General features: G+C 44.6%; 2 protein-coding genes across 9 annotated transcripts in view; one reads left to right on the top strand and one right to left on the bottom strand.

Moving 5' to 3' along the window:
• LOC105467554 (ribosomal protein S6 kinase A5) overlaps nucleotides 1-5,143 on the bottom strand; it is a 206,819-nt gene extending 201,676 nt beyond the window's left edge. For 3 of the 5 annotated variants that reach the window (XM_071099715.1, XM_024788436.2, XM_011717240.2), the window contains exon 1: nucleotides 5,010-5,143. In XM_071099715.1, the coding sequence (XP_070955816.1) occupies nucleotides 5,010-5,112 (103 nt within the window). In that variant the 5' untranslated portion in view covers nucleotides 5,113-5,143. Of the gene's footprint in view, nucleotides 1-4,347; nucleotides 4,622-4,695; nucleotides 4,814-5,009 lie in introns of those variants that run through there. The other 2 variants (XM_071099717.1, XM_071099716.1) reach the window with 2 other exon arrangements.
• DGLUCY (D-glutamate cyclase) overlaps nucleotides 5,129-27,617 on the top strand; it is a 164,747-nt gene continuing 142,258 nt past the window's right edge. For all 4 annotated transcript variants that reach the window (XM_071099722.1, XM_011717242.3, XM_011717246.3 and 1 more), the window contains exon 1: nucleotides 5,129-5,381. In XM_071099722.1, coding sequence (XP_070955823.1) covers nucleotides 5,129-5,381 — 253 coding nt within the window. The remainder of the gene's footprint in view (nucleotides 5,382-27,617) is intronic.

Here is a 27,617-nt window from a genome sequence, read left to right as displayed (position 1 = left end):
CCAAGAGAAATAAACATAGGTCCACGCAAAAACTTGTCCACAAATGTGCAAAGCAGCACAATAGCCAAAAGGTGGAAACAACCCAAATTTCAAACAACTGGTGAATGGATAAACAAAACTTGGTATATCTACACAATGGAACACAATTTATCAACAACAACAACAAAATGAAGTACGGATGCATGCTACAGATAGATTAATTGTGCCAGGCATGTTGGCTCACGCCTGTAATCTCAGTACTTTGGGAGGCCCAGGTGGGATGATCACTTGAGCCCAGGAGTTGGAGACCAGTGTGAGCATAATGAGATTCTGTCTCTACAAAAAAATAATAAATTAGCCAGGTGTGGTGGTGCATGCCTGTAGTCCCAGAGTTACTCAGGAGGCTGAGGCAGGAGGATCTCTTAAGCCCAGGAGTTCTGAGATTATAGTGAGCCATGATCGCACCACTGCACTCCAGCCTGGATAGATTCCGTGTCTAAAAAACAAAACAACAATGAAAGACATAGCATGGTAGGTTCCACCTTGCTCTCTCTCGGATCACTTGTTCTTGGGGAAATCAGCTCCCTGTCATGAGAACGCTCAAGCCACGCTATAGAGAGGTCCACATGGCAAGGAACTGAAGCAATCTGCCAACATGTGAGTGAACCATTTTGGAAGGGGAATCACTAGACCCAGACAAATCTTCAGGTGACTGCAGTCCTGGCCAACATCTTGACTTCAACCTCATGAGAGTCTCTGAGTTAGAACCAAGAAGCGTCCTGTGTTAATTCACTTAGGATTAAAAAAAGAACCAACAAGCTAAGCCACTCCTAAATTCCTGACCCACACAAATCATGTTGTTTAAGCCACTAAGGTTTGGAGTAATTTGTTACACCACAATAGATAAACTTCCTCGACCTTCTCCTCAATGTTAGGCTCTCTCTCCTAATAACAGGCATCTAAGTAAATGTCTTCCCAGCAACTCCTCCTCTTCTTAGAGTTTAGTTTTATCCCTATCCATGTTTACAGAAATTGCTGCCATGTTACAAAAACATGATCCCATCCCTTGGCCTTAGGTGAATGATCCAAAAGTGGATACCTCACCAAAGGCAGGCCAAAAATGCCCTTCCCTGAGATCTTTATAACTGAAGCTGAGAAGAAGGCGGTGTCTTTTCAGTAGCAGAAGCTGTAGGATGTAAAACTTGGAGTCTATCAACACCATGATCTTTCCCACGTGGGAAAAGTGGCACGGTGGTGGGGAAGAATGAAGCCATCACATAGAGACAAGCAGAGATTCAAGGTAGACAAAATACAGACAATGCTAAGTTTCTGGTTCCAATGGTTCCTGATGCAACCCTGTTCTTCCAGTGGACAAACCATACATGTCCTATCACCTAAACATCTAAAATGGCACCCAGTATGTAAGAGGAAATAAAATATTTCCTAAACAAGTGGGTAAGATAATCCAATATCCTTCCAACAATATCCTTTTTGTTATTGTTGTTGAAGCATCAGATTTGATTATTTGAAAGCTAGAAGTCCTAACCTATTCTTTGCTAACTTAATACTTGTATGTCCCTTTACTATTATACTTACAGCAGTATTATCTTTTTTTTTTTTTTTTGGAGATGGAGTCTCGCTCTGTTGCCAGGCTGGAGTGCAATGGCAATGTCGGCTCACTGCAATCTCCTGCCTCAGCCTCCCGAGCAGCTGGGACTACAGGTGCGCACCAAAATGGCCAGCTAATTTTTAGCCAATTTTTTGTATTTTTAGTAGAGACAGGGTTTCACCACGTTGGCCAGGATAGTCTCCATCTCTTGACCTCGTGATCCACCCACCTCAGCCTCCCAAGGCAGTATTATCTTAATTACTGGTTTATATGGCCTCCTCCCCTACTACTAGAGGGCAGGACATTTTCTTAGTCGATGCTTAAGAAATGTATGTTTAAGTGATCTGTTCAATCCTATAATCTGCATTCTTCAGCTTTTATAGTCACTGTCATCCACTTATCAACCATCTAACATCTGCAAGGCATTGGTAATACAATAAACTTACTAGACTTGCTCCTGCATTCTCATGCATTCAATGAATTCATTCAACAAATATTAAGTACCTACTATATGCCAGGAGCTGCAAATAAACAAAGGACACGGTGCCTGCCTGCCCTCAAGGACCTTACAGTCTAATACAGACAAGTAAATGGACTACTATAGTACCGTGTGTTAAATGTTACTGAAGAGATACATACAGGCAGCTAAGCAGCCGCAAAGATTATGGCGAATTTACACTCTACATGAGAAGACTGGACATATACAGAAAAATATAATAGCCAGGCAATGCGACACAGGCTAAGCACTAAATGAGTGATTTGTTTCCCCAATTACACTGGATTAATTCACACACTTCCAGATAAGACACTATTATGGAATGATTTTTATATATACATTCAACTAACGTTTCCTAAGGGCCCACTATATGCCAAGCAACCCACTTAGCACTTTTCCAACAGTGTCTTATTCAATTCTCACATTTTGTAGATTAAAGATGTGAATCTGAAAGGGTGAAGTGACTTGTCCATGTCTACATATTAAACCGCAGAGATGGGATTTAGAATCATGTCTTCCAACTCCACATCCTTTCATGGGACATATTTTGCTTTTTCATTCATCCTACGGAATACAACAAAGTGTTCTGCAAAAATGAGCAACCACCAACTGCCAGTCTGATATAACTAGATGCTTGTCCACATTCTGAGATGGGACCATATCAGATCAAATTACTTTGGTGCCTATTATAGCATCATGTGCTGAAAGAAGTGCAGTTGGCTGAAGATGAGCAACTCTTTCAAGTTATATTTTAACAGTGTTTTTGACCACTATATCCGGTCAGTTGTCCCAGTGTTCAGTAATAAATCAAAACTGTCATTTCCTTTGACAGTTAACAGCACTAATGAATTCAGTATAATCTCACCATCCATCAGAAAAATTTCTAAAATGCAAACTTGAAGTTGATGATTCACACAGTTAGAAGAGAGGGGGAAATAAAGCAGTACTCACTGTTTTCTACAAAACTAGCATTGTTTGCAAAATCCAGAAACCGAGCAGTTGGTTAACTACTAATAACAAGCAGGTTGCTCCTTGGTCATTTAGCAAAAAGCTGCTTGTTGCACCACAGTCGATAGCTGAGAAGCATATGACTTCAAGTACTTTTGCTGTACAGTAGGATTCCATACATATAAATCAGTGGATCATTATGTAAGACAAGAAAAAATTCAAAATCTTCGCACCAGAAAGCACCTGACACTGAGCGTGGCACAAATCCGAATAAATGTATATTGAGTAAACTATATAAAAGCCTTTTGAAAATATCAGTTGTCTATGAAATTGAGAGAAGAAAAAGCAAATTACCTGAATCCATATAGGTTATGTTAGGAACTAAAAAATATGAAATAGCTGGCTCAAGAGGTATAACAGATTCACAAAGACCAAAAAAACAATGTTTACAAATGTTGAATTAAGAAGCATGAATTTGAGATTTCTCTTGAATTAAGTCACCACACTGGCACCCAATGGAATGCTAATAGGCAATCTCAGTAGAAATAACAAAAACTGAAAGAACTGATGGACAGAGCTAACTTTCCAATCTGTTCAAAACAGAAACAAGATGTACTAGTGAACACCTGAATTCCGCCGTTTCAGCTTTGTACCTTCACAATTAAATAATATCCTGGCCGGGCGCAGTGGCTTACGCCTGTAATCCCTCCCGCACTTTGGGAGGCCGAGGCGGGAGGATCACCTGAGGCTGGGAGTTCGCGACCAGCCTGACCAACATGCAGAGACCCCCCCTACCCTCGCCCGCCTGTCTCTACTAAAAATACAAAATTAGCCGGGCGTGGTAGCGCATGTCTGTGATCCCAGCTATCCCAGCTACTCGGGAGGCTGAGGCAGGAGAATCGCTCGAACCCGGGAGGCAGAGGCTGCGGTGAGCCGAGATCATGCCACTGCACTCTAGCCTGAGCAACAAGAGTGAAATTCCGTCTCAAAAAAAAAAAAAAAAAAGAATATCCCAATATGCCAAAGCAGCTCTGTCAAAAACCTTCAACGCTCACAAACATATCTAATAATGAACGCCTCATTAAAATGTACTATCTGTTCAGAGAAAAAAAGTATTAACATATCTACAATACGAGACTGGGCTCCAAGAATATAAACCCAAATTGTACCGATTGGTCTGAATAAGCATTTTCCAAAATGAACAACCCGAACCTACACAACGAATACATTTAATTAGTTATAAAGCTTAAGACAACGCTAGTGATCTCAAACATTAGAACGTACGCGCTGAAGCCTGCTCCTTAGTTCCTTTTACCTGGAGCTTTAAATTTACAGAGCCATCATCTCCAGAGACCTCTGAAGGAAATTCAAGGCCAAGTATAGTATTTCATAAGTGAGAATAAAGGCACTCAATCCCTGGAGCCCGCGATTCCCGTTCCTGTCTCTAGACTGGACTCGGTAAAAGCCCGAGGCGCAACACCCCGTTTATCTCTTACGGGACCCCAGCACCTTAGCGGATGGCTCCACAGAGCCCACCCGGACCCCCATCGATGGGAGCAGAGGGGCGGAGCAGGGAGTCACGCTCCAAAACAAAGCGCCGCTCACCCCACGCTGAGGCAGGCGCACCTTTCGCCCCGACAGGACGCAGACACACATGTGTCACCTGTGCGGGAAGGGGGAGCAGCGACATCCTCGGAGGTGCGTGCCACAGGCAGCGGTTGGCAGCTGCTCTGGCCCCGATGCCTGGTGCCCGCGGCTCATTCCCGGGCTGGGGAAAACTTTCGGCCGCCTCCCCTCGGGCGCGCCCCTACCTCCCGGGACCCCCGGGGCACGCGCCCCGACCGCGACGCCCCGCCCCAGGCCCGCCCCTCCGCGCCCACGGCTCCGGCCCCGCGCCCCCAGCCCCGCGCGGGCACCCGCGTGCCCTCAGGCGCGCCCCCGCGCCGGGCCCAGCCGGCAGAGGGCGGGGTCGCTCACCAGTCCGCAGCTCGTGCTTGACCGTGAGGAGCTGCTCTTCCCCGTCGCCGCCGTCCGCGCTGGTCCCCGCGGCGCCGCCGCTGCTGCCGCCCTTCTCCTCCATCTTCTCCTTTTTTCCGATGCCGCGGGTCGCTACGAGGGGAACCCAGGAGACAGCAGACGCCCGTCCCCTCGCAGCCGCTGCCGCAGCCCCAGGAGCCGGGGTGCGGCGGCTCCAGAACTCGGACGCAAAGACGAGTCTCTTTCCCGCTCTGGCCGCACGGCTCGCTCCTCGCCTCCTCCCCCTTCGGCGGGCACCGCTAGTACCGCGCAACCAAACCGCCCCCTGCTCTACCGCCGCCTCCTCAGGCCGCTCCGCCCACAGCCAGCAAGGTAAGGGAGCCATTCGAGCCGCTTTCGCTGATTGGGCACAGGGCGCGCGCGTCTGCCAACGCCGGCTCCAATTGGGCACTCCGCTGTGACGGTTTCACTAGCCGCCCCGCCCCGCTCCTGGAATTGTTGTTGCTTGGCGGGGAGGCAGGAGAGGGAGGAGCGCAGCCACTCCGATTGGTGAGACCCAAAGTTCTGCCCCGCCCATTTCCTCTAGTGCGCACGCGCAGTCAAGACCTTCCCTTCCCTGACCTCCCCAGAATGGTCACACCCCTTATTCCCCAGCTTCGATCTGTTAGTAAACAGTGTCTAGTAGTCAGGAGGCGCTCGGGGTCTCTGATTGGCTACTGCCGAAAGAGGCGGGGAAGGATGATTGGAACATTTGGTCCGCCAATCACCGTGGACAGAGGAGGGGCCTGGAGGGTAGCGCTTATAACCCACGTGTTTGCAGACAAACCTAAGGGTCCCGGCAGCGATACATAGTTGTGTGACCACCTGCAAGACGGCGTTCCCTAAAAAGGTCTTACTCGCGCTAGTGAACCCTAAACAAGTTAAAGCGGAGTGTTTGTGCTTAAATAACAGATAGTTCTTTTTTTTTTTTTTTTTTTTTTTTTTTTTGAGACGGAGTCTCGCTCTGCCGCCCAGGCTGGAGTGCAGTGGCCGGATCTCAGCTCACTGCAGGCTCCGCCTCCCGGGTTCACGCAATTCTCCTGCCTCAGCCTCCCCAGTAGCTGGGACTACAGGCGCCCGCCACCTCGCCCGGCTAGTTTTTTGTATTTTTTAGTAGAGACGGGGTTTCACCGTGTCAGCCAGGATGGTCTCGATCTCCTTACCTCGTGATCCGCCCGCCTCGGCCTCCCAAAGTGCTGGGATTACAGGCTTGAGCCACCGCGCCCGGCCGATAGTTCTTAAACGTTACAAAAATTCACAGTCCCAGCTCCCGATGAGGAATTTTGCAAAGAAGAGACATTTCCATTTGGTACAAGACTCTTCCTAGACACCGAAAGGATACAAAGATTAACAAAATAGAATACAATTCCTCCCCTAAGCAGCTTTCAATAGAACGTGAGAAACAGACTGTGTGTATACACAAAAGAGCTATAAAGCAGAATTTGGAATAAAGCAGTCGTACAAAGCGTTAGAGAATCTCGCACGGATGGCAATAATTATTCCCAGACGAGGAACTGGGAAAAGCTTTTAGAGCAAGGAGGCATTTGAGATAACCAACGTAGAGGATGGCTAAGAGAGAAATACCAGCAATAGACATTTCACACAGAGACAGTAACTGTGAACATTGGCCTACAGCAGAGAAGGCAAGGGTGGTTTAAGTGATTGATAAGGTTAGATGAAAGTTTGATGTAAGAGATACAGCTGACCAGGTGAGATGTGGTAAGATAATGGAGAACTAGGGATGCTGTGCTGAAAAGTGCAGATTTTTTTTAGTACACAGTGATGAACTGAAAAGAAGAGGAGAGAGATAGCAGGGCAGGAATCCTGCTGCAAGGATAGAACTAAAGGGAACCTGATTTCTAGTAGCAGACCACAGAATGGGAAAACACAGAAACTTAAAGATGTGCAGTTGGACGTAGTTCACATAGACGTGATCTTTTAAACTAAGCATGGATTGGATCACGAGTCAACACACTTTTTTTCTATTAAGGGCCAGATAGTAAATATTTTAGGATTTGCAAGCTGTATGACCTCTTTCATAACTACTCAGCTCTGCCATTGTAGCTCAAAAGCAGTCATAGACAATAAATAAAAGATGTAGCTGTGTTCCAATAGAATATTTTTTATGGACATTGAAATTTGAATTTCACATAGATTTCGTGTATCATGATATATTTTTCTTTCAATTATTTTTCAATCACTTAAAAACATAAAAACAGGCTGGGCGCAGTGGTTCACACCTGTAAGCCCAGCACTGTGGGATGCTGAGACAGATGGATCACCTGAGGTCAGGAGTTCGAGACCAACCTGGCCAACATGGCAAAACCCCATCTCTACTAAAAATACAAAAAATTAGCCAGGCATGGTGGCAGGCGCCTGTAATCCCAGCTACTCAGGAAGCTGAGGCAGGAGAATTGCTTGAATCCGGCAGGCGGAGGTTGCAGTGAGCTGAGATCACACCATTGCACTTCAGCCTGGGCAACAAAGCGAGACTCTCTAAAAAAAAAAAATATATATATATATATATATATAAAAAACAATTCTTAGCTCAAGGGCCGTTAAAAAACAGGCAATGAGCCAGATTTGGCCTACAGGCCATAGTTTGCAGACTCCTGGATTCAATTGCTGTGAAAGAGAAAACACAGAAGCCTTGCAAGTTCCTTCAGGTTGCTGTCACAGCTCCCTGGGCTTACCTGCCTGGAACATTTATCACTACACTAAGCCATGACTGCTTACTTACTTGTCTTTCTCCTGCAAAAGTCATGTGCTATTTGGAGCCAGGCAATGACTGTGTGCAACTGTTCATTTGTTCACTCAAAAACTTTTATGCCAGTTATATACCAAGTACTGTGATAGGTGCTAGAGACACAGTAGGAGTGCAGATTCAGTCCTTACTCCTATAGAACCTACAGTCTAGCAACAGATATAAATATTATCACATAAAGAAAAATAAACTTTCCATTGTGATCATGCTGTAAAGGAAAATTACAGGGTGCTACAATAGGATGTATCAGGGATGCCTAATTTAAGTTGGAGGAGCTGGAAGACCTTTGTAAGTAAGTATTATTTAAGCTGAGTCTTTAAAAATGAGTAGGTTTTAACCAGGATGTGGCAAAAAGTAGCCTGATGTTCACCAATCTCATTTCCTCTTCTGGACACACAGGAAGACTTTTTTTTCTTCCCCTTACCGCCTTTGCAGTTAAGTTATGGTCATATGACTGTGATCTGGCCAATGGGGTATGGGCAGACCCTATTGGTGTGATATATACCATTTTCAGGCCTGACCAGAAAACTTCTTGCATAATCACTCACACTCTCTTCTCTTTCGACTGCTATAACAAAGGCCACATTTTTACTATGGGTATGCCACAGACTGGGAGGACTCTCAACCCCTGAGTTTCCACTTAATTCTTTAAGGAGCCACCTGACCTATATCAGACTGTGATGTGAGCAATAAGTACACAGTTTTAGGCATAAGCTAGTTAGATGGGATGATTTGCTACCAAAGTATAATCTAGCTTTATACTACTTCATATGTGAAATATGGAGGGATCAAAATTTTAGGAAGGTGTCCTGAGGCAGGCAAAGAGCCTACTCTGTTGAGAGATTGAGAAAGTCAATGGAGCCTTAACACAGTAAGCAAGGAATGAGGTTAGGGAGGTAAGCAGAGGCCCAGTCATGAAGTATGTGGTTGCTCTTATTAATATTTTTGGACTTTATCCTGTGGGAAGTGGGAAGCAATAGAAGGAATTTAAACACAGGAATGATATAATCATGGTAGTATTTTCAGAAGGTCACTGAAGTCAGTGTTTGGAGACTGCGCTGGAGAAGGCAAAATGGGATACAAGGAGACAGTTAGGAGACTATCACTGTAATCTGGGCAAAAGATGAGAGTGGGTGCAGTAGAGATGGAGAGAAATGGAATGTTTCTGCATTTATATTTTGAACTTGAAGGATTAGATTTGGTGAGTGAGAAAAATGGAAATATCTGAAATGACACCAGCATTTCTAGCATGAGCAGCTGGGTGGATGGAATAGGATGGCAGTACCATTTAATAATGAAAGGGACAAATTGAAGGAAGAGCACATATGAGAGAGAACGTCAAGAGTTTAATTTTGAGACATCCAGGGCCAGAATCAAGTAGCTATGTGGATATATGAGTCTGGAGCTCTGAAGAGAGGTCTAGCATAGGGACGTAAGCTTAGGAATCACTGGCACATAGATGACATTTGAGGCCAGAGGTATGAATAAGATTACCTAGGGAGAAGGCTGGGTGTGGTGGTTCATGCCTGTAATCTCAGCACTTTGGGAGGCCGAGGTGGGCAGATTGCTTGAGTTGAAGACCAGCCTGGTCAACAAGGTGAAACCCTACCTCTACTAAAAATACAAACATTAGCTGGGCATGGTGGTGCATGCCTATAATCTAAGCTACTCGGGAGGCTGAGGCAGGAAGATCACTGGAACCCAGGAGGCAGAGGTTGCAGTGAGCCAAGATCACGTCATTGCACTCCAACCTGGGTGACACAGTCAGACTCTCTCTCAAAAAAAAAAAAAAAAAAAAGAAAAGAAAAGAAAAGAAAAGTTGGAATAAGAAGGTGGAGTAGAGTTAGAAGAGGAAAACCTGGAGAGTTTTTTTATCTTGGAAGGCAAAGTATTTCCAGAAGGAAAGAATGGTCAGCTGTATCAGATACCCTAAGATGTCACATGAGGTCTAGAAACATCCAATGAATTTGTCAACTTGGGTGCCACTGATGACAATATCCAGAGCAGTTTTGGCAAGGCAAATGGAAGGTGAGGAAGTAGTAACCATGTGTGGGGACATATTTTACTCCGAAGGAAAATAGAGAACAAAGGTCCTAACTGGAGAGATCTGGGGAGTTTTTTTGGTTTTTTAATCTTTTTTTTTTTTTTTTTTTTTTTTTTTTTTTTTTTTTTTGAGACGGAGTCTCACGCTGTTGCCCAGGCTGGAGTGCAGTGGCGCGATCTCGGCTCACTGCAAGCTCCGCCTCCCGGGTTCCCGCCATTCTCCTGCCTCAGCCTCCTGAGTAGCTGGGACTACAGGCGCCCGCCACCGCGCCCGGCTAATTTTTTGTATTTTTAGTAGAGACGGGGTTTCACTGTGGTCTCGATCTCCTGACCTTGTGATCCGCCCGCCTCGGCCTCCCAAAGTGCTGGGATTACAGGCTTGAGCCACCGCGCCCGGCCTGGTTTTTTAATCTTATCTTCAAATAATCTTAAAACTGCAGAAGAGTTGCAAAACTTAGTAACATTAGGAAAGCAGAAGCACGCCATGTGATCACTTAGATGTGCACACGTGTAGGAAGAGTTTCTTCCAGAGACTTAAGCACTGTGCTGAGTGATAGGAGGGAGGGGAGGGCATGGGTTAGGGATCTGAGGAGACTGGAAACAGGCTGGAACAGCCACTGTGAGAAATAGATATATCCGGGCAGCTTGTATAAACGCTGACTAGCACGGGGCTCCAGTGGAGTTAGAAAACCTGAATCAGGATAGTGAAGTGTCTTTCTCTAGCAACTTACATATTCCCTCTGGGTGGGAGATGAGCGGTTGGACAACAACCTGGTTAAAATGAATGGCCCTGAGGCCCAAGCTGGGTAAGAAGGCAATGAAGCCAGGATAAACTGCTAGCCTGGAAGAATAGGATGGAGTCCAAGGAGTTGGCAGTAGTATGGATGAGTTCTCAACCTTGGATGAACATCGGGATCACCTGGGATACTTAAAAATAACAACAAAACAAAACAAAAAACTCCACCACTCCTACCCCTAAAAATGTGACTTAAATTGGTCTGGGGTGGGGCCTGGACTTTGGGATTTTTTTTTAAAGCTCCCCACATCATTAACCTAATGTACAACCAGGTTTGTAATGCAGAACTCTTGCACAACTATTAGAGCAGAGAGTGGTAAATAACAGCAAATTGGAGTTTTGGTAAAAAACAGCAACTTTTCAGAGGTAGTGATGACGCTAGAGAGAATAGGAGGGAAAATTATAAATGAGTAGCTGAAAACGCCAAATTAAATGGGTGGGGGGCTTGAGTGATAGTGATATGACCAGACAGCTTGGAGTCAAATGAGGAAAAATTGTTGAACTGGGGTGAGATAACGGACTATGGCCTGGAGGATGCAGCAGCTGGAAGTGAGGAAAACGTCACTGTTCCCTCCTGCTCTGAGAGATGGAGAAGTAGAGAGGGAGGGGTCCATGAAAAGGCTGGGGCAGAGACGTTGTCCAACAAAAGGTCAGATTTCTGCTATGGCCAGAAGAGTAATCAAGAAAAGACCTTGAAAATATGTTTCTTCCTCTCAGAAGCTGACTTTATCAGCTGGGCGCAGTGGCTCACGCCTGTAATCCCAGCACTTTGGGAGGCCAAGGCAGGAGGATCACCTGAGGTCAGGAGTTCGAGACCAGCCTAGCCAACATAGTGAAACCCTGTCTCTACTAAAAATAGAAAAATTAACTGGGCATGGTGGCACGTGCCTGTAATCCCAGCTACCAGGGAGGCTGAGGCAGGAGAATCCCTTGAACCTAGGAGGCGGAGGTTGCAGTGAGTGAGATTGCGCCATTGCACTCCAGCATGGGCGACAGAGCAAAACCCGGTCTCTAAAAAAGAAGGAAAGAAAAGAAATTGACTTTATCCAGGCTGGCTTGGTACCTGCTGCCAGAACAGGGTCCGTGCTCACCCCCTTTTGTTGTAGGCCTGTGTCTGTGGCACCATTCTGTGTGGTCTCACCTATCCTTAGCTTTACCCCTCTTCACTGAGAAGTGGAGAGGATCACTTGATCCTCTCCCAGGAGTTCTTGAATCCAGCCTGGGCACATAGCATGACCCCATCTCTAAACAAAAGGAAAAAGAAAAGCCACTATCACTTGCCATAAATAGGAATCAGGAAGTAAATATTAAAATAAATACAATGAAAACAAAATGATAGTAAGTTCTAGCTAGATACAGTTGTCTGCTGGTAGCTGAGTCTGTGGTCTATACTTTCCTTGTTAGAAGGAGCTACTTCATGTTGAGCAGATTGAGGAAGAACAAAAAAAAGAAGAGTGATTGGTACAAATTAGAGAAAAGCTAAAGACTACTGGCACCAAACCCAGGCTTTCTTCTTGGTATAATCACAAATGAAAGGGAACCAAAACACCAAAACACTTTTTAATTAGGAGAGATGAGAAGTTTGTGTGGTACATGGACAGTCGTTTATTTATATAAGTAAGCAGAGCGGGAGAGGGCCTCACTTGGTATAAGCCACTAGGACTTGATTAATCTCATCATTTAGGCAATGTGAGCAGGAAGTTCCTCACCTTTGCATTCATAGGAAGTAGGAAACACCCAAGGCCCACCACATCATACTTCCCTGTAACTGGCTCTATCAAAACACTCCAAAATATACATAGATAAGAAACAAAAAATCAAAAAGTCAAAAGTCAAAAACTACATTACCAGTATCTTTTTTTTTTTTTTTTTTTTTTTTGAGACAAGGCCTTACTCTGTTGCACAGACCAGAGTGCAATGACATGATCTCGGCTCACTGCAACCTCTGCCTCTTGGGCTCAAGCAATCCTCCTACCTCAGCCTTCCAAGTAGTTGGGACTACAGGCATGTGCCACCACACCCGGCTAATTTTTATAGAGATGGAGTTTCGCCATGTTGCCCAGGCTGGTCTCTAACTCCTGGGCCCAAGCAATCCACCCACCTTGGCCTCCCAAAGTGCTAGGATTACAGGCCTGAGCCACTGTACCTGACCCATTATCAATATCTTAATACTATTTTTGACCCTGTCAGTACCTTCGCCATGTGATATAGAGCCAGTAAGTTGAAGAGACTCACTGCAAGATACAGAGACCAACATGGTTAGGGGGTGTGAAGTTCACACTTACTGAAGACACCCACCACTACTGAAGTTGACATGTCACCGCTGTTCCGAAGTGAGAAGTTTGGGAATGTACTCGCGCGCGCGCACACACACACACACACACACACACCCCGTGCATTCACAAACAGAGAGAGACAGTCTTGCGAAGGCAGCAGCAGCAAGTAAGCAGTGTCCTCACCTTACCTTTTGATGCACCAGATACTACCTTCCTAGCTTAGCTACCTTCCTAGCATTGCAGATGAGGAGCACTAGGACGAAAGGGAAGATTCAAGTTTAAGACGTGACTCCATCCACCTCCATTTGAAACTGTGCCAACCAGCACACAACTGTGAGAGACTTTGGAGGGATGCACATCACATATATCCAGTTAAAAGATATAGAGATATTTGGGGCCGGGCGCAGTGGCTCACGGGATTTGAGGAACCTGCCACCACACCTGGTCAACACTTTGGGAGGCCAAGGAGGGTGGATCACCTGAGGTTGGGAGTTCGAGATTAGCCTGACCTACATGGAGAAACCCCATCTCTACTAAAAATACAAAATTAGCCAGGCGTGGTGGTGCATGCCTTGTAATCCCAGCTACTCAGGAGGCTGAGGCAGGAGAATCGCTTGAACCCTGAAGGCAGAGGTTGCAGTGAGCCGAGATTGTGCCATTGCACTCCAGCCTGGGCAACAAGAATGAAACTCCGTCTCAAAAGAAAAATAAAATAAAACAAAATAAAGATATTTGGACTCCCTTCCTCTCTCCTCTCTTGAAATCTTCTGGAAGGAATATAAAAAGAAAGCAAAGCAAAAACACAAAAAAGTTCCCATTTTTAATGAAACAAGGAAACTCTCAGAACCTCAAACCACAAACCATGAGGTATGCCTGCCAAATACTGCAAAGTCTGTACTAAAATTGATGAAATGCTAAGAGTCGATGTACGCTGCCTATATCCATGAGCAGGAAATATATTTCCTTAGAGGGACGAAATCATTGATCCTTGGATTGGAGGGGTGTTTCCCAAAGGGGAAAGGAGACTTGTGTTACTAGGGAAGAATGAAATAAGTTTAGGTGGTACATGAAGAGTCATTGAATTATATTAAATAACTTAATGAAAAAGTGATTCTTTTTTTTTTTTTTTTTTTGGTTCCCTTTCATTTGTGATTACATCAAGAAGAAAGCCTTGGTTTGGAGCCAGTAGTCTTTAACTTTTCTCTCGTTTGTCCTAATCACTCTTTCTTTTTTTTTTTTTTGAGACGGAGTCTCGCTCTGTAGCCCAGGCTGGAGTGCAGTGGCCGGATCTCAGCTCACTGCAAGCTCCGCCTCCCGGGTTCACGCCATTCTCCAGCCTCAGCCTCCCGAGTAGCTGGGACTACAGGCGCCTGCCACCTCGCCCGGCTAGTTTTTTGTATTTTTTAGTAGAGACGGGGTTTCACCGTGTTAGCCAGGATGGTCTCGATCTCCTGACCTCGTGATCCGCCCGTCTCGGCCTCCCAAAGTGCTGGGATTACAGGCTTGAGCCACCGCGCCCGGCCAATCACTCTTTCTAACAAGGAAAATGCAGACCTCAGACTCAGCTCGCAGCAGACAACTGTATCTAGCTAGAACTCACTGAAGTTTTGTTTTCGTTGCGTTTATTTATTGTTTATTTTCTATTTTTGAGACAGAGTCTTGCTGTGTCACCCAGGCTGGAGTGCAGTGGCGTGGTCTCAGCTCACTGCAACCTTCACCTCCCAGGTTCAAGCAATTCTCCTTCCTCAGTCTCCCAAGTAGCTGGATTACAGGCGCCCATCACCATGCCCAGCTAATTTTTTTTGTATTTTTAGTACAGACGGGGTTTCACCAGGTTGGCCAGGCTGGTCTCGAACTCCTGACCTCAGGTGATCGGCCCACCTCAGCCTCCCAAAGTGCTGGGATTACAGGCGTGAGCCACCGTACCCACCCTCATTGCATTTATTTTAATATTTACTTTCTATTTATGGCAAGTGATACTTTCTTTACTTTTCCTTCTTTTTTTTTTTAAGAGATAGAGTCTTGCTACGTGCCCAGGCCAGATTACAGAACACATGGGCTGAAGTGATCCTTCCACCTTAGCCTTCCAAGTTGCTGGAACTACAGGTACATGCCATTGTGCCCAGCTTGGTATTTTTCACTTATGATAATGATATACCTCTTTTTTTTTGTTTTTGACAGAGTCTTGCTCTGTCACCCAGGCTGGAGTGCAGTGGTGCGATCTTGGCTCACTGCAACCTCCACCTCCTTGATTCAAGCGATTCTCCTGCCTCAGCCTCCTGAGTAGCTGGAATTAGAGGCACCTGCTACCACACCTGGTCAATTTTTGGATATACCTCCTTTTTAAATAAGAAGGCATTTAGTTGAAAAAACTGGGAATTAATTTAAAGAAAAAAATTGATTTTAGTATAGGTGATATACAGATAAGGCAAAAATTGTGGAAGTGGTACTCAAATGACTGAAATTTATATTTGAGTTACAAGACCCAGGAAAAACTGGTAGTGTTCCTTTGAAGAACGAGTATGATAGCAGGGAGGGTAGAAATCAGGGAGAAGCTGGGAAGATGGTTATTTATTTCTATTTTTTGTGACCTGGCCTCTAAGCCAAAAGAGTCTCTTGGAGATGAGGGGGTGAAGGGGGTAGAGAAATTATTTCTAGATTAGAACCCAGAGAGCCTAGAGTGACAGGGCTTTGCTGGGGGCCTTGGCAACCTCCTGAGAGCCAAAACCTGAGAATCTCAGACATTCTCTGAGATGGAGAGGAAATACTGTCAACAGATTTGAAACACACTAAAGTGAAGCAGCTAATTGCCTCAAAGTCCTTCTTCTTCCTCTACCCATGCTATTTAACAAATAATTCTCCATCACATCAGAGAAATTACAAAGTTATCTCTTTTTAAAATAAAAAAATACTCAAAGGTGAGGTTCAGAAGTAAAAATAACGAATTATAGAACAACAAAAGAGGAAAAAAAAGAATGGCAGGTCTCAAGAAAAGAAAGGCAGGAAAGCCACTTTGGAATCAACCAAAAGAGAATGAACAAAAGTGAAAACAATGGAACAATATGGAAAAGAACAAAGAAATAAACATAATCGTAAATATTTGATAGTTATGAAAAATAAGCAATAGAGATCCAATAAATGCATGATTGGCATTCCTGAAGACCAAGTCAGAACAAATGGAACAACAGAATAATGGAGGAAATGTAACCAAAATGAAGACTTGAGTCAGCAGGTAGAAAGCACACACTGTGTCAAGGTAAAATGAGTACAGAGTGATCAATAAAAAAATACATCAGATTTTTAAAATTTAAGAGCAACACAACGTTAAAGGACAATGAAGCAAGATTTATAAAAATTTAATGGCATGAAGATATGACTCATGAATTTTATATTTTGCCAAATTGTCCTTTAAGAACTCTAAAGGCTGACCTGTAATCGCAGTACTTTGGGAGGCTGAGGCAGGCAGATCCCGAGGTCAGGAGATTGAGACCATCCTGGCGAACACGGTGAAATCCCGTCTCTACTAAAAATGCAAAAAAAAAAAAAATTAGCCAGGCTTGGCCGGGCATGGTGGCTCACGCCTGTAATACCAGCACTTTGGGAGGCCGAGGCAGGCGGATCATGAGGTCAAGAGATTGAGACCATCCTGGCTAACATGGTGAAACCCCGTCTCTACTAAAAATACAAAAATTAGCTGGGCATGGTGGCAGGCACCTGTAGTCCCGGCTACTCTGGAGGCTGAGGCAGGAGAATCACTTGAACCTGGGAGGTCGAGGTTGCAGTGAGTCGAGATTGCACCACTGCTCTCCAGCCTGGTAACAGATCAAGACTCTGTCTCAAAAAAAAAAAAAAAATTAGCCAGGCGTGGTAGCACGCACCTGTAGTCCCAGCTACTCAGGAGGCTGGGGCAGGAGAATGGTGTGAACCCAGGAGGCAGAGGTTACAGTAGGCTGAGATCGCATCACTGTACTCCATCCTGGGCAACAGAGTGAGATTCCATCATAAAAAAAAAAAAAAAGAAGAAGTCTAAAGGCTATTGGCAGTCATTCTTGAGCATGAATGAACTCAGAGTTTCCACATTCTTGAAAAAAAAACTTATTTAAGTTGAAATTATTGAACCAAGAGATTAATCAAAATGGAGGAACCAAGGAAAGAATTGAGGATTTAAAAAAATACTGAAGATGACTTTTGAATTGTTTTAAATACAGAACCAAGAATAAATAGCTGTGGAATTTATGGTCAAAGAACAAAATGTAGGCCTGGGCATGGTGGCTCACACCTGTAATCCCAGCCCTTTGGGAGGCTGAGGCGGGTGGATCAAGAGATCAGGATGTAGAGACCATCCTGGCTAACATAGTGAAACCCCGTCTCTACTAAAAATACAAAAAATTAGCCAGGCGTGGTGGCGGGTGCCTGTAGTCCCAGCTACTCAGGAGGCTAAGGCAGGAGAATGGCGTGAACCCAAGAGGTGGAGCTTGCAGTGAGCCAAGATTGTGCCACTTCACTCCAGCCTGGGCGACAGAGCAAGGCTCCATCTCAAAAAAAAAAAAAAAAAAAAAAAAAAGAACAAAATGTAAAAATGTAGGCTGGGTGTGGTGGCTCACGCCTATAATCCCAGCACTTTGGGAGGCTGAGGCGGTTGGATCACGAGGTCAGTCGTTTGAGACCAGCCTGGCCAATAAGGTGAAACCCCGTCTCTACTGAAGATACAAAAATTAGCTGGACGTGGTGATGGGCACCTGTAGTCCCAGTGACTCGGGAGGCTGAGGCAAAAGAATTGCTTGAACCCAGGAGGCGGAGGTTGCAGTCAGCCGAGATCAGGCCACTGCACTCCAGCCTGGTAACAGAGCGAGACTCCGTCTCAAAAAAAAAAAAGAAAAAGAAAAAAATGCCGGGCGCGGTGGCTCACGCCTGTAATCCCAGCACTTTGGGAGGCCGAGGCGGGCGGATCACAAGGTCAGGAGATCGAGACCACGGTGAAACCCCGTCTCTACTAAAAATACAAAAAATTAGCCGGGCGCGGTTGTGGGCGCCTGTAGTCCCAGCTACTCGGGAGGCTGAGGCAGGAGAATGGCGTGAACCCGGGAGGCGGAGCTTGCAGTGAGCCGAGATCGCGCCACTGCACTCCAGCCTGGGCGACAGAGCGAGACTCCGTCTCAAAAAAAAAAAAAAAAGAAAAGAAAAAAATGTAAACATTCCAAACTCTTATACTGTAAACATAATTATATACACAACAAAAACAGGGAAGTGAGGGGAAAGGGCAGTGGGAAGATTTCTAAGCATGTAAATTTACTCATCTTTAATGTCTGGAAAATAATCCACTGTAAAAAATGAGCTCCGGCCAGGCATGGGGGCTCATGCCTACAATCCCAGCACTTTGGGAGGCCCAGGCAGGAGGATCACGTGAGCCCAGGAGTTCAAGATCAGCCTGGGCAACCTGGGGAAACCCCTTATCTACTAAAAATACAAAAAATTAGCCAGGCATAGTGGCATGCACCTGTAGTCCCAGCTACTGGGGAGGCTGAGGCACGAGAATCTCTTGAATGTAGGAGTTGGAGGTTGCAGTGAGCTGAGATCATACCACTGCACTCCAGCGTGAGCGACAGAATGAGATTCTCAAAAAAAAAAAAAAAAAAACAGAAAAAGAACTCCATGAACTACAGCTTTTTCAAACAAACACAATTCTAATTTCTTGATGATTTTTGTGTTCGTTTTTCTTATCTTTGAGGGGGTTATTTTAGGAATTTTTGTGGTTTACAAACATTTAGCTGAAGTTCAGCAATTCCTTCTATTTTACTTTGTTTCTGTTTTCTGTAAAATTAAACTTAATTTTACTTAAAAATAATTAGTAGAATAAAATTCCACTGTTCTCTATTGATCTTTTTGCTCTGCATGCCCAAGTTCAGATGACATATTCCAAATATTGGTGGCTGTTTCCAGAAAGTGAGATTTGAGACACCAGAAAAAAAAAAAAAAAAACTTCCTCATGGTGCTTTTCAGTGCTTTTTAGAAAAGCTCATTATATGTAAAAAAACAGTCATTTTTCTTGAGTAGTGTGGAATAGAAGGATAAGATGGCCCCCATGCCTTTCGTCACCAGATGTTACACCCATAATTATGTGATTTATGTGGTGAAAAGGATTTTGCAGATGTCATAAAAGTTATTAATTACAGGCCAGGTGAGGTGGTTCATGCCTGTAATCCTAGCACTTTGAGAGGCTGAGGTGGATAGATTGCCTGAGTTCAGGAGTTTGAGACCAGCCTGGTCAACATGGAGAAACCCCATCTCTACTAAAAGTTCAAAAATTAGCCAGGTGTGGTGGCACTCGCCTGTAGTCCCAGCTACTCTGGAGGATGAGGCACGAGAATCGGTTGAACCTAGGAGGCAAAGGTTGGAGTAAGCTGAGATCGTGCCACTACGCTCCAGCCTGGGAGACAGAGTGAGATTCCATCTCAAAAAATTAAAAAAAAAAAAATTAACTCTGTCATCCAGTCTAATGTTTCTGTTTTTAGTAGAGATTTTTGTACTTTTGGTAGAGACAGGGTTTTGCCACGTTGACCAGGCTGGCCTCGAGCTCCTGACCTCAAGTAATCCATCCCCGTTGGGATTACAGGTGTGAGCCACCGCTTCTGGCTGCATGAAAAAGCTTTAATGCAAAAGAGGTATCTGGTTGCTGGCTTTGAAGATGGAGGGGACCAAGTGGAAAGGCCCTGAGGAGCAGCCCCCAGGAGTTAAGAGCAAGTCCCTTGCCAACAACCAACAAGGAAACAAGGACCTCGGCCCTATACCTTCAAGAACCTTCAAGGCAGGAGGATAACTTGAACCCAGGAGTTCAAGGCTGCAGCGAGCTATGACGGTTTCACTGTACAAGATAAATTGAAGATAAATGAAGTTAATAAGGCTAAGGTGGGAGAATCCTGTGAGGCAAGGAGTTTAAGACCAGCCCAGGCAATATAGCAAACCCCCATCTCTACAAAAAAGTTTTAAAATTGCCTGGCACGGTGGCTCACACCTGTAATCCCAGCGCCTTGGGAGGTTGAGGTGGGCAGATGGCTTGATCCCAGGAGTTTGAGACCAGGCTGGGCAACATAATGAGACCTCATCTCTACCAGAATATATATATATATATATATATATATATACATATCACTTGAACCCAGGAGTTCAAGGCTGCAGCGAGCTATGACGGTCTCATTGGACCCTAGCCTGGGTGACAGAGTGAGAACCTGACTCGAGAAAAAAAAAAGGATGAAGGTAACAGCATCTTTGTTCTTCAGACAGATTCTCTCTAACATCTACCTCCCAATTTCTGCCCCATATAATTTTATGGATAAAAAAAATTTACCTTCTATTCTTAACCATAATTAAGTATTCTGCAGACTGATCCTAAAACATGAAAATCACTTAAACAGCATTTGTTAGATTGGTGCAAAAGTAATTGTCGTTTTTGCCATTGAAAGTAATGGTAAAAACCATACTACAGTATTCTGTAAATATTTTTCTCTGAAGAGGCAAAATGTTTATAAGAATTACTCTTCTTGGCTGAGTGTGGTGACTCATGCCTGTAATTCCAGCACTTTGGGAGGCCGAGGCTGGCGGATCACCTGAGTACGGAGGTTTAAGACCAGCTTGACCAACATGGAGAAACCCCCTCTCTACTAAAAATACAAAATTAGCCAGGCGTGGTGGTGCATGCCTGTAATCCCAGCTATTTGGGAGGCTGAGGCAGGAGAATTGCTTGCTTGAACCCAGGAGGCGGAAGTTGCGGTGAGCCAAGATCATGGCATTGCAGTCCAGCCCAGGCAACAAGAGAAAACTCTGTCTCAAAAAAAAGAAAAAGAACAAGAAGAAGAATTACTCTTTTTATTGTACAAACTTCTTTCCCCTTGGATCTTCTATTTGCCTTTCTTGCATTTTTTCTTTATCATGATTCATTTTACCCTAGTTTCTTTATCCAGTTAGGTATTTTGTTGAGTTTTTAAGCCTTCCCCTCTGGGGCTCATCATCCTCCTCCTATAGGGTTGTCATGGTAGCATTTACCTTTATGGCTTTCCAGGGCCAATTGTCTTTTGTATTTAGGGTAGAGACAAGGTGTCACCATGTTGGCCAGTCTAGTCTTGAACTCCTGACCTCAAGTGATCTGCTCACCTTGGCCTCCCAAAGTGCTGGGATGATAGACATGAGCCATCGCACCCTACCTAGAGTCATGTTTTTAATTAATTAGAACCCTCGTTTGTCCTTTGTTGGGCATCCTATCTTTCTGAATATATTAATTGGAGCTTTTTAGTTTAGTTTGCTTTAATTTGGGTTCTCTTCCTCAAAATAAATGCATCCTCCAGGGTTGTTGTTTTATTTTCCTGCTCGTTTTAGTCTTTCTAACTGGCTGACTGTGGGAATGGACAACAGGAAATGGAGTAAGGGCTGCTCCTTACTCTTGACCAAATGCATCTTATAATACCTGAAGTCAGTGTTTGCTACCACCAAAGAAGCAATCAGCATTAGCCCAGGTGGTTCATTTCCTTATTTATTCAGCATCTTTACTGGACCCTTTCTGTGTGCCAGTGCTACAGAGGTTATAAAGATGGATAACAGGCCAGGTGCGATGGCTTACGCCTGTAATCCCAACACTTTGGGAGGCCCAGGTGGGCAGATCACCTGAGGTTGGGAGTTTGAGACCAGCCAGGCCAACATGATGAAACCCCATCTCTACTACAAATATAAAAATTAGCTGGGCGTGGTGGTGGGCCCCTGTAATCCCAGCTACTTGGGAGACTGAGGCAAGAGAATTGCTTGAACCTGGGAGGTGGAGGCTGCAGTGAGCTGAGATTGCCCCACTGCACTCCAGCCTGGGTGACCGAGTGAGGCTCGTCTCAAAAAAAAAAAAAAAAAAAAAAAAAGATGGAAAACAGTGCCTGCCTTTCAGAAGCTCATAGCTGGGTAAGAGGAGACTGACATATAAACAAGTACAGTCTCTCTCAGTATCTGTGGGGGATTAATTCCAGGATCCCCAAGGATACTAACATCCGTGGATACTCAAGTTCGTAGCATCTGTAGATGCTCGTTTTACACTATGTATAAAATGTAGTATTTGCATGTAACCTGTGCACATCCTCTCATGTACTTTATAATCTCTAATCTCTAGGCTACTTATAATACCTAATGCAGTGTAAATGCTAGGTAAGCAGTTGTTATACTGTATGGGTTTTTTATTTGTATTTTTTATTGTTTTTTTTCTTCCTGAATCTTTTCCATCCGAGGTTGGTTGAGTCTGCAGATGTAGAAGCCACAGACAGGAAGGGCCACGGTGTGTGCAATAGTGTCTTGAGTGTTCCAATAGGAACCCGTTTAGGACCCGGTGGAGGTGGAAAAGGGCAAGTGCTCAAAGCTACTGGGAAGGGAGGATCTGGGAAGCTCCACAGGGGTGGTGATACTTGCATCAGGATTGAAAGATGAGTGGGCGTGGGTGAGGGATGGAGTAGGAATCCAGGATTCCAGGCAGAGGGGGCAGTGAGAGCAAAAACAAAAAAGCAAGATGCCATCCCAGGAGTGCTGGGGACTGCAAATTCCCAGAACCCCAGAGCAATGAGGCTGCGTGAGGGAGGGAGTCACGGGCCAGATCATGGTGTCCTGTGTTCCGGGTCACGGTGCCCGCATGACTCCGCAGGAGTGGGAAGTACTAACACCCTGGACACAGGACAGTGCCATGATCAGATTTTTGTTTCAGAAAGTTCCAATAGGCTGGCACAGTTGCTCATGCTTATAATCCCAGGCCTTTGGGAGGCCAAGGTGGAAGGATCGCTTGAGCCCAGGAGTAATATCAACCTGAGCAACATCATGAGAGCCTGTCTCTACAAAAAATGAACAAAATTAGCCAGGTGTAGTGGTGTGTGCCTGTGGTCCCAGCTATTCAGGAGGCTGAGGTGAGGATCACTTGAGCCAAGAAGGTAGAGGTCGCAGTGAGCCATGATCATGCCACTGCAGACTGAGTGTCAGAGCAAGACAAGCAAGCAAGGAGGGGGAGGTGTGGGGGGAGAGAGAGAGAGAGAGAGAGAAGCAGAAAGAGAAGAAGGAAGAAAGGGAGGAAGGAAGGAAGGAGGGAGGGAGAGAGGCAGAGAAAAAAAAGAAAGGGAGAAGGAAGGGAGGGAGGGAAGGATGGAGGGAGGAAGGGAGGGAAGGAAGGAAGGAAGGAAGGAAGGAAAAAGAAAAAAACAAAAAGAGGCTGGGCACAGTGGCTCACACCTGTAATCCTAGCACTTTGTGAGGTCGAGGTGGGAGGATCACAAGGTCAATAGATCAAGACCATCTTGGCCAACATGGTGAAACCCCATGTCTACTAAAAATACAAAAATTAGCTGGGTGTGGTGGCACATGCCTGTAGTCCCAGCTACTTGGAAGGCTTAGGCAGGAGAATCACTTGAACCCGGGAGGCGAAGGTTGCAGTGAGCCGAGATCTCGCCACTGCACTCCAACCTGGGTGACAGGGCCTCAAAAAAGAAAGAAAGAGAAAGAGAGAGAAAGACAAAGAAAGAAAGAAGGGAAGGGAAGGAGAAGGGGGAAAATGAGAAAGAAAGGAAAAGAAAGAGAGGAAGGGGAGAAAGGAAAGAAGAAAGGAGAGAGAGAAAGAAGAAAGAAAAAGAGGAAGGAAGGGAGGGAGGGAGGAAGGGAGGAAGGGAAGTTCCAATCATATTAACTAACTAAAATAACTTTCTTTTCATAGCAAACTATCCCCACAAACAGACTCTGCTTGTAGTGTCTTACTGGTGCGATAAACATCAACAGGCCTTAAAATACTAAGCTATTTTGTTTTTGTTTTTTATTTTTTGTTTTTTATTTTTTTGAGACAGCTGCTCAAGCCCAGGCTGGAGTGCAGGGGCTCAATCTCAGCCCACTGCAACCTCCGCTTCCCGGGTTCAAGTGATTCTCCTGCCTCAGCCTCCCGAGTAGCTGGAATTACAGACGCCCACCACCACACCCGGCTAATTTTTGTATTTTTAGTGGAGACGGGGTTTCACCATGTTGGCTAGGCTGATCTTGAACTGTTTCCATTACTTTTAAAAGGCAGTATGAATCAGTGTTAATAAAAACTACTTTGAATGGTATGCTAATGAGTAATTAGATTGAGTTTCCCTCAAAAACTGGATTTAATAACCTTGGCCTACATTTACTTTCAAGGAACTTGGTTGTCTGCCTTTATCCTGAAAATGAAAACTTGTGGTTTTAGAAGCTACTATTTGATGGGGAGGTTGCAGTGCGGAAGAATTTCCCCCTGCAGGGGGTCTCCTTTGAGTTCTTTGCTCCCTCTATCCCCCCATGCCTTCATTCACTGTCTTTCTGTGAACCGGCATGTGCCTCATTTTGAAAACACTAGTGTGACCTCAACAACTAAGATTAAAGTAACAGTTGTTAGAAAAGAGCATAGTCTTGTACCCTAGAGGATGTGGTAGCCCCAAGTAAGCAAGAACTGTGCCACATTGAAGTTTTGGGGTTTTGGTTTTTGGTCTTCAAAGAAATTCATTTTCTCTGAAGAATGCTGGAGAGTCAGGAAACTAAGAAATGGAGCAAAGTAATCTTTAACTGTCCAGGGACAACCTCTGATAATACATTGGAATATTTTCTTCCAATGTTTCTATTTTGTGTCTATTTATTTTTAATATTTATTTATTTAGAGACAGAGTCTCACTCGGTCACCCAGGCTTGAGTGCAGTGGCACGATCTCGGCTCACTGCAACTTCCGCCTCCCGGATTCAAGTGATTCTCCTGCCTCAGCCTCCCAAGTAGCTGCAACTACAGGCACCTGCCACCATGGCCGGCTAATTTTTGTATTTTTAGTAGAGATGGTGTTTCACCACATTGGCCAGGTTGGTCTCAAACTCGTGACCTCAAGTGATCTACCTGCCTTGGCCTCCCAAAGTGCAGGGATTACCGGTGTGAGCCACCATGCCCAGCCTTATTTTGTGTTTTTTAAAACTTTTTAACACTTGGGAATCATTCCAAGCACAATATTGTACCCTGCCCTTTTTGGCTTAACATGATATTATCAACATTTCCCTACATCAGTAAAATATATTCATAAACATGATTTCTTTCTTTTCTTTTTTCTTTTTTTTTTTTTTTTAAGGCAGAGTCTCGCTCTGTCACCAGTCCAAAGTGCAGTGGTGCAATCTCGCTCACTGCAACCTCCACCTCCCAGGTTCAAGCAGTTCTCCTGCCTCAGCCTCCCAAGTAGCTGGGACTACAGGCACCCAGCACCACGCCTGGCTAGTTTTTGTATTTTTAGTAGTGAGAGTGTTTTGCCATATTGGTGAGGTTGGTCACGAACGTAAACATGATTTCTAATGACTGCCTGATAGTCCATAACTTGGATTACACTAATTTCCTAACAAATCACCTACTAACAGACTTTTAAGTTCTTTAGAATATTTTATGGTTATAAACAACACTGTGATGAAGAGCTTTATGCAAAAAGAAAAATGGCTCATGTGTCAAACTATTGTATTAGAATAGATTCAGAAAGAAAAGGTTTGAATGCTTTTACGGCTGTTAAAAAATTACGGTAAATATATATAACATGATATATATCATTTTAGCCATATGCAAATGTACTATTCAGTAGCATTAAATACATTCACAATGTTGTATCACTATCACCCTATCTACACCCAAAACATTCCATCTGGACCCATTAAACAATAACAGCCCCATTTTTCCCTTCCCCCAGGTAACCTGTATTCCACTTTCTGTCCCTATGAATTTGCCTATTACAGGGACTTCATAGAAGTGAAATCATATAATATTCTGCTTTCTGTGTCTGACTTATTTCACTTAGCATCATGTTTTCTAGGTTCATCCATGTTGTAGCATATATCAAATTTTCATTCCTTTTTATGGCTGAATAATATTTGATTTTGTGTATATACCATACATTCTGCTCATCTATTCATCTGTGGATGGACATTGTGATTGTTTCTACCTTTTGACTGTTGTGAATACTGTTGTGATGAACGCTGGTGTACAAGTATCTGTTTGAGTCTCTGCTTTCAATTCTTGTGGATAATCCCACCTAGAAGTAGGATTGCCGAATCATACAGTAAGTCTATGTTTAACTTTTTGCGGAAACTCACACCATTTCTTTTTTCTTTTTTTTTGAGATGGAGTCTCGCTCTGTTGCCAGACTGGAGTGCAATGGCGTGATCTCAGCTCACTGCAACCTCCACCTCCCAGGTTCAAGCGATTCTCCTTCCTCAGCCTCTTGAGTAGCTGGGATTACAGGCGCCCACCACCACGCCCGGCTAATTTTTGTATTTTTAGAAGAGACGGGGTTTCACCATGTTGGTCAGGCTGGTCTCGAACTCCTGATCTCACGGTCCACTCTCCTTGGCCTCCCAAAGTGCTGGGATTATAGGCGTGAGCCACCACTCCCAGCCAGAGAACATATAATTTTTAATGCTTTCCCATTTTAACCAACCATCCCAAACTCGTGGTGTAAGAGAGCTTCAACTATCCATGTGAAACCAGGGCAAAAGTGGAGTCCTAGTAAGAGTGCTTTAGACTTTAGAAAAATCTTCAACAAATATGAGTGACTTTTGTGTGCATTGTGCAACATCCAGTCCTTTGAGAAAAAACAAAGAAGTCTAGAAAAAGAATTCCATTTCATTCATTTATTCAAAAGCATGTATTGGCTGGGCATGGTGGCTCACACCTGTAATCCCAGCACTTTGGGAGGCCGAGGTGGGTGGTCACCTGAGGTCAGGAGTTCGAGACCACCTGGCCAACATGACGAAACCCCGTCTCTACTAAAAATACAAAAATTTGTCTGGCGTGGTGGTGGGCATCTGTAATCCCAGCTACTTGGGAGGCTGAGGCAGAGAATTGCTTGAACCCATGAGGTGGAAGTTGCGGTGAGCCAAGATCGCGCCACTCCACTCCAGCCTGGGGAAAAGAGCAAGACTCCGTCTCAAAAAAAAAAAAAAGACCCAAAACCAAAAGCATGTATTAAGAGAATAATAATGGGTAAGCCCTGTTCTGTGTGCTACATAAACAAATACAAGTGCCATGTTAACTAAGCTGAGAGAAATGTTAAAGAAAAAACAGGAGGCACATGCCACAGCAATACGGTACTAAATCTCAAATGACTTCATCATAAGTAATAGGGATTTATACATGGGAACAAACCTTGACGGCCGTAGGCCAGGGCCAGCATGACCTTTCCAAAGGGTGATATTTTAGCAGGTATATTATTTTCCTACTGCTGTTGCAAATAAATTACTACAAGTGGCTTAAGACAATACACATTTATTGTCTTACAGTTCTGGAAGTCAGAAGTCCAAAATGGGTCTTATCGGCTAAGATCCGGGCATTGGCAGGGCTGTGTTCCTTTTTGGAGGCTCTAGGCATGACTGTTGCCTTGCCCTTTTCAGATTCCGAAGGCTGTCTGCACTCCTTGCCTTGTGGCTCCTTCCTCTGTCTTCAAAGGCCATCTCCCCAGCCTGTTTCTTTATTTTTATTTTATTTTATTTATTTATTTATTATTTTTTTGAGACAGAGTCTCACTCCATCACCCAGGCTGGAGTGCAGTGGCACCGTCTCAGCCCATGCAACCTCCACCTCCCATGTTCAAGCAATTCTCCTGCCTTGGCCTCCGGAGTAGCTGGGATCACAGGTGCGCGCCACCACGCCTGGCCTCTCCAGCC

Source organism: Macaca nemestrina, chromosome 7, assembly GCF_043159975.1.
Source record: "Macaca nemestrina isolate mMacNem1 chromosome 7, mMacNem.hap1, whole genome shotgun sequence".
NCBI classification, from domain to species: Eukaryota; Metazoa; Chordata; class Mammalia; order Primates; family Cercopithecidae; genus Macaca; species Macaca nemestrina.
This window is presented reverse-complemented; position numbering and strand designations above follow the sequence as displayed.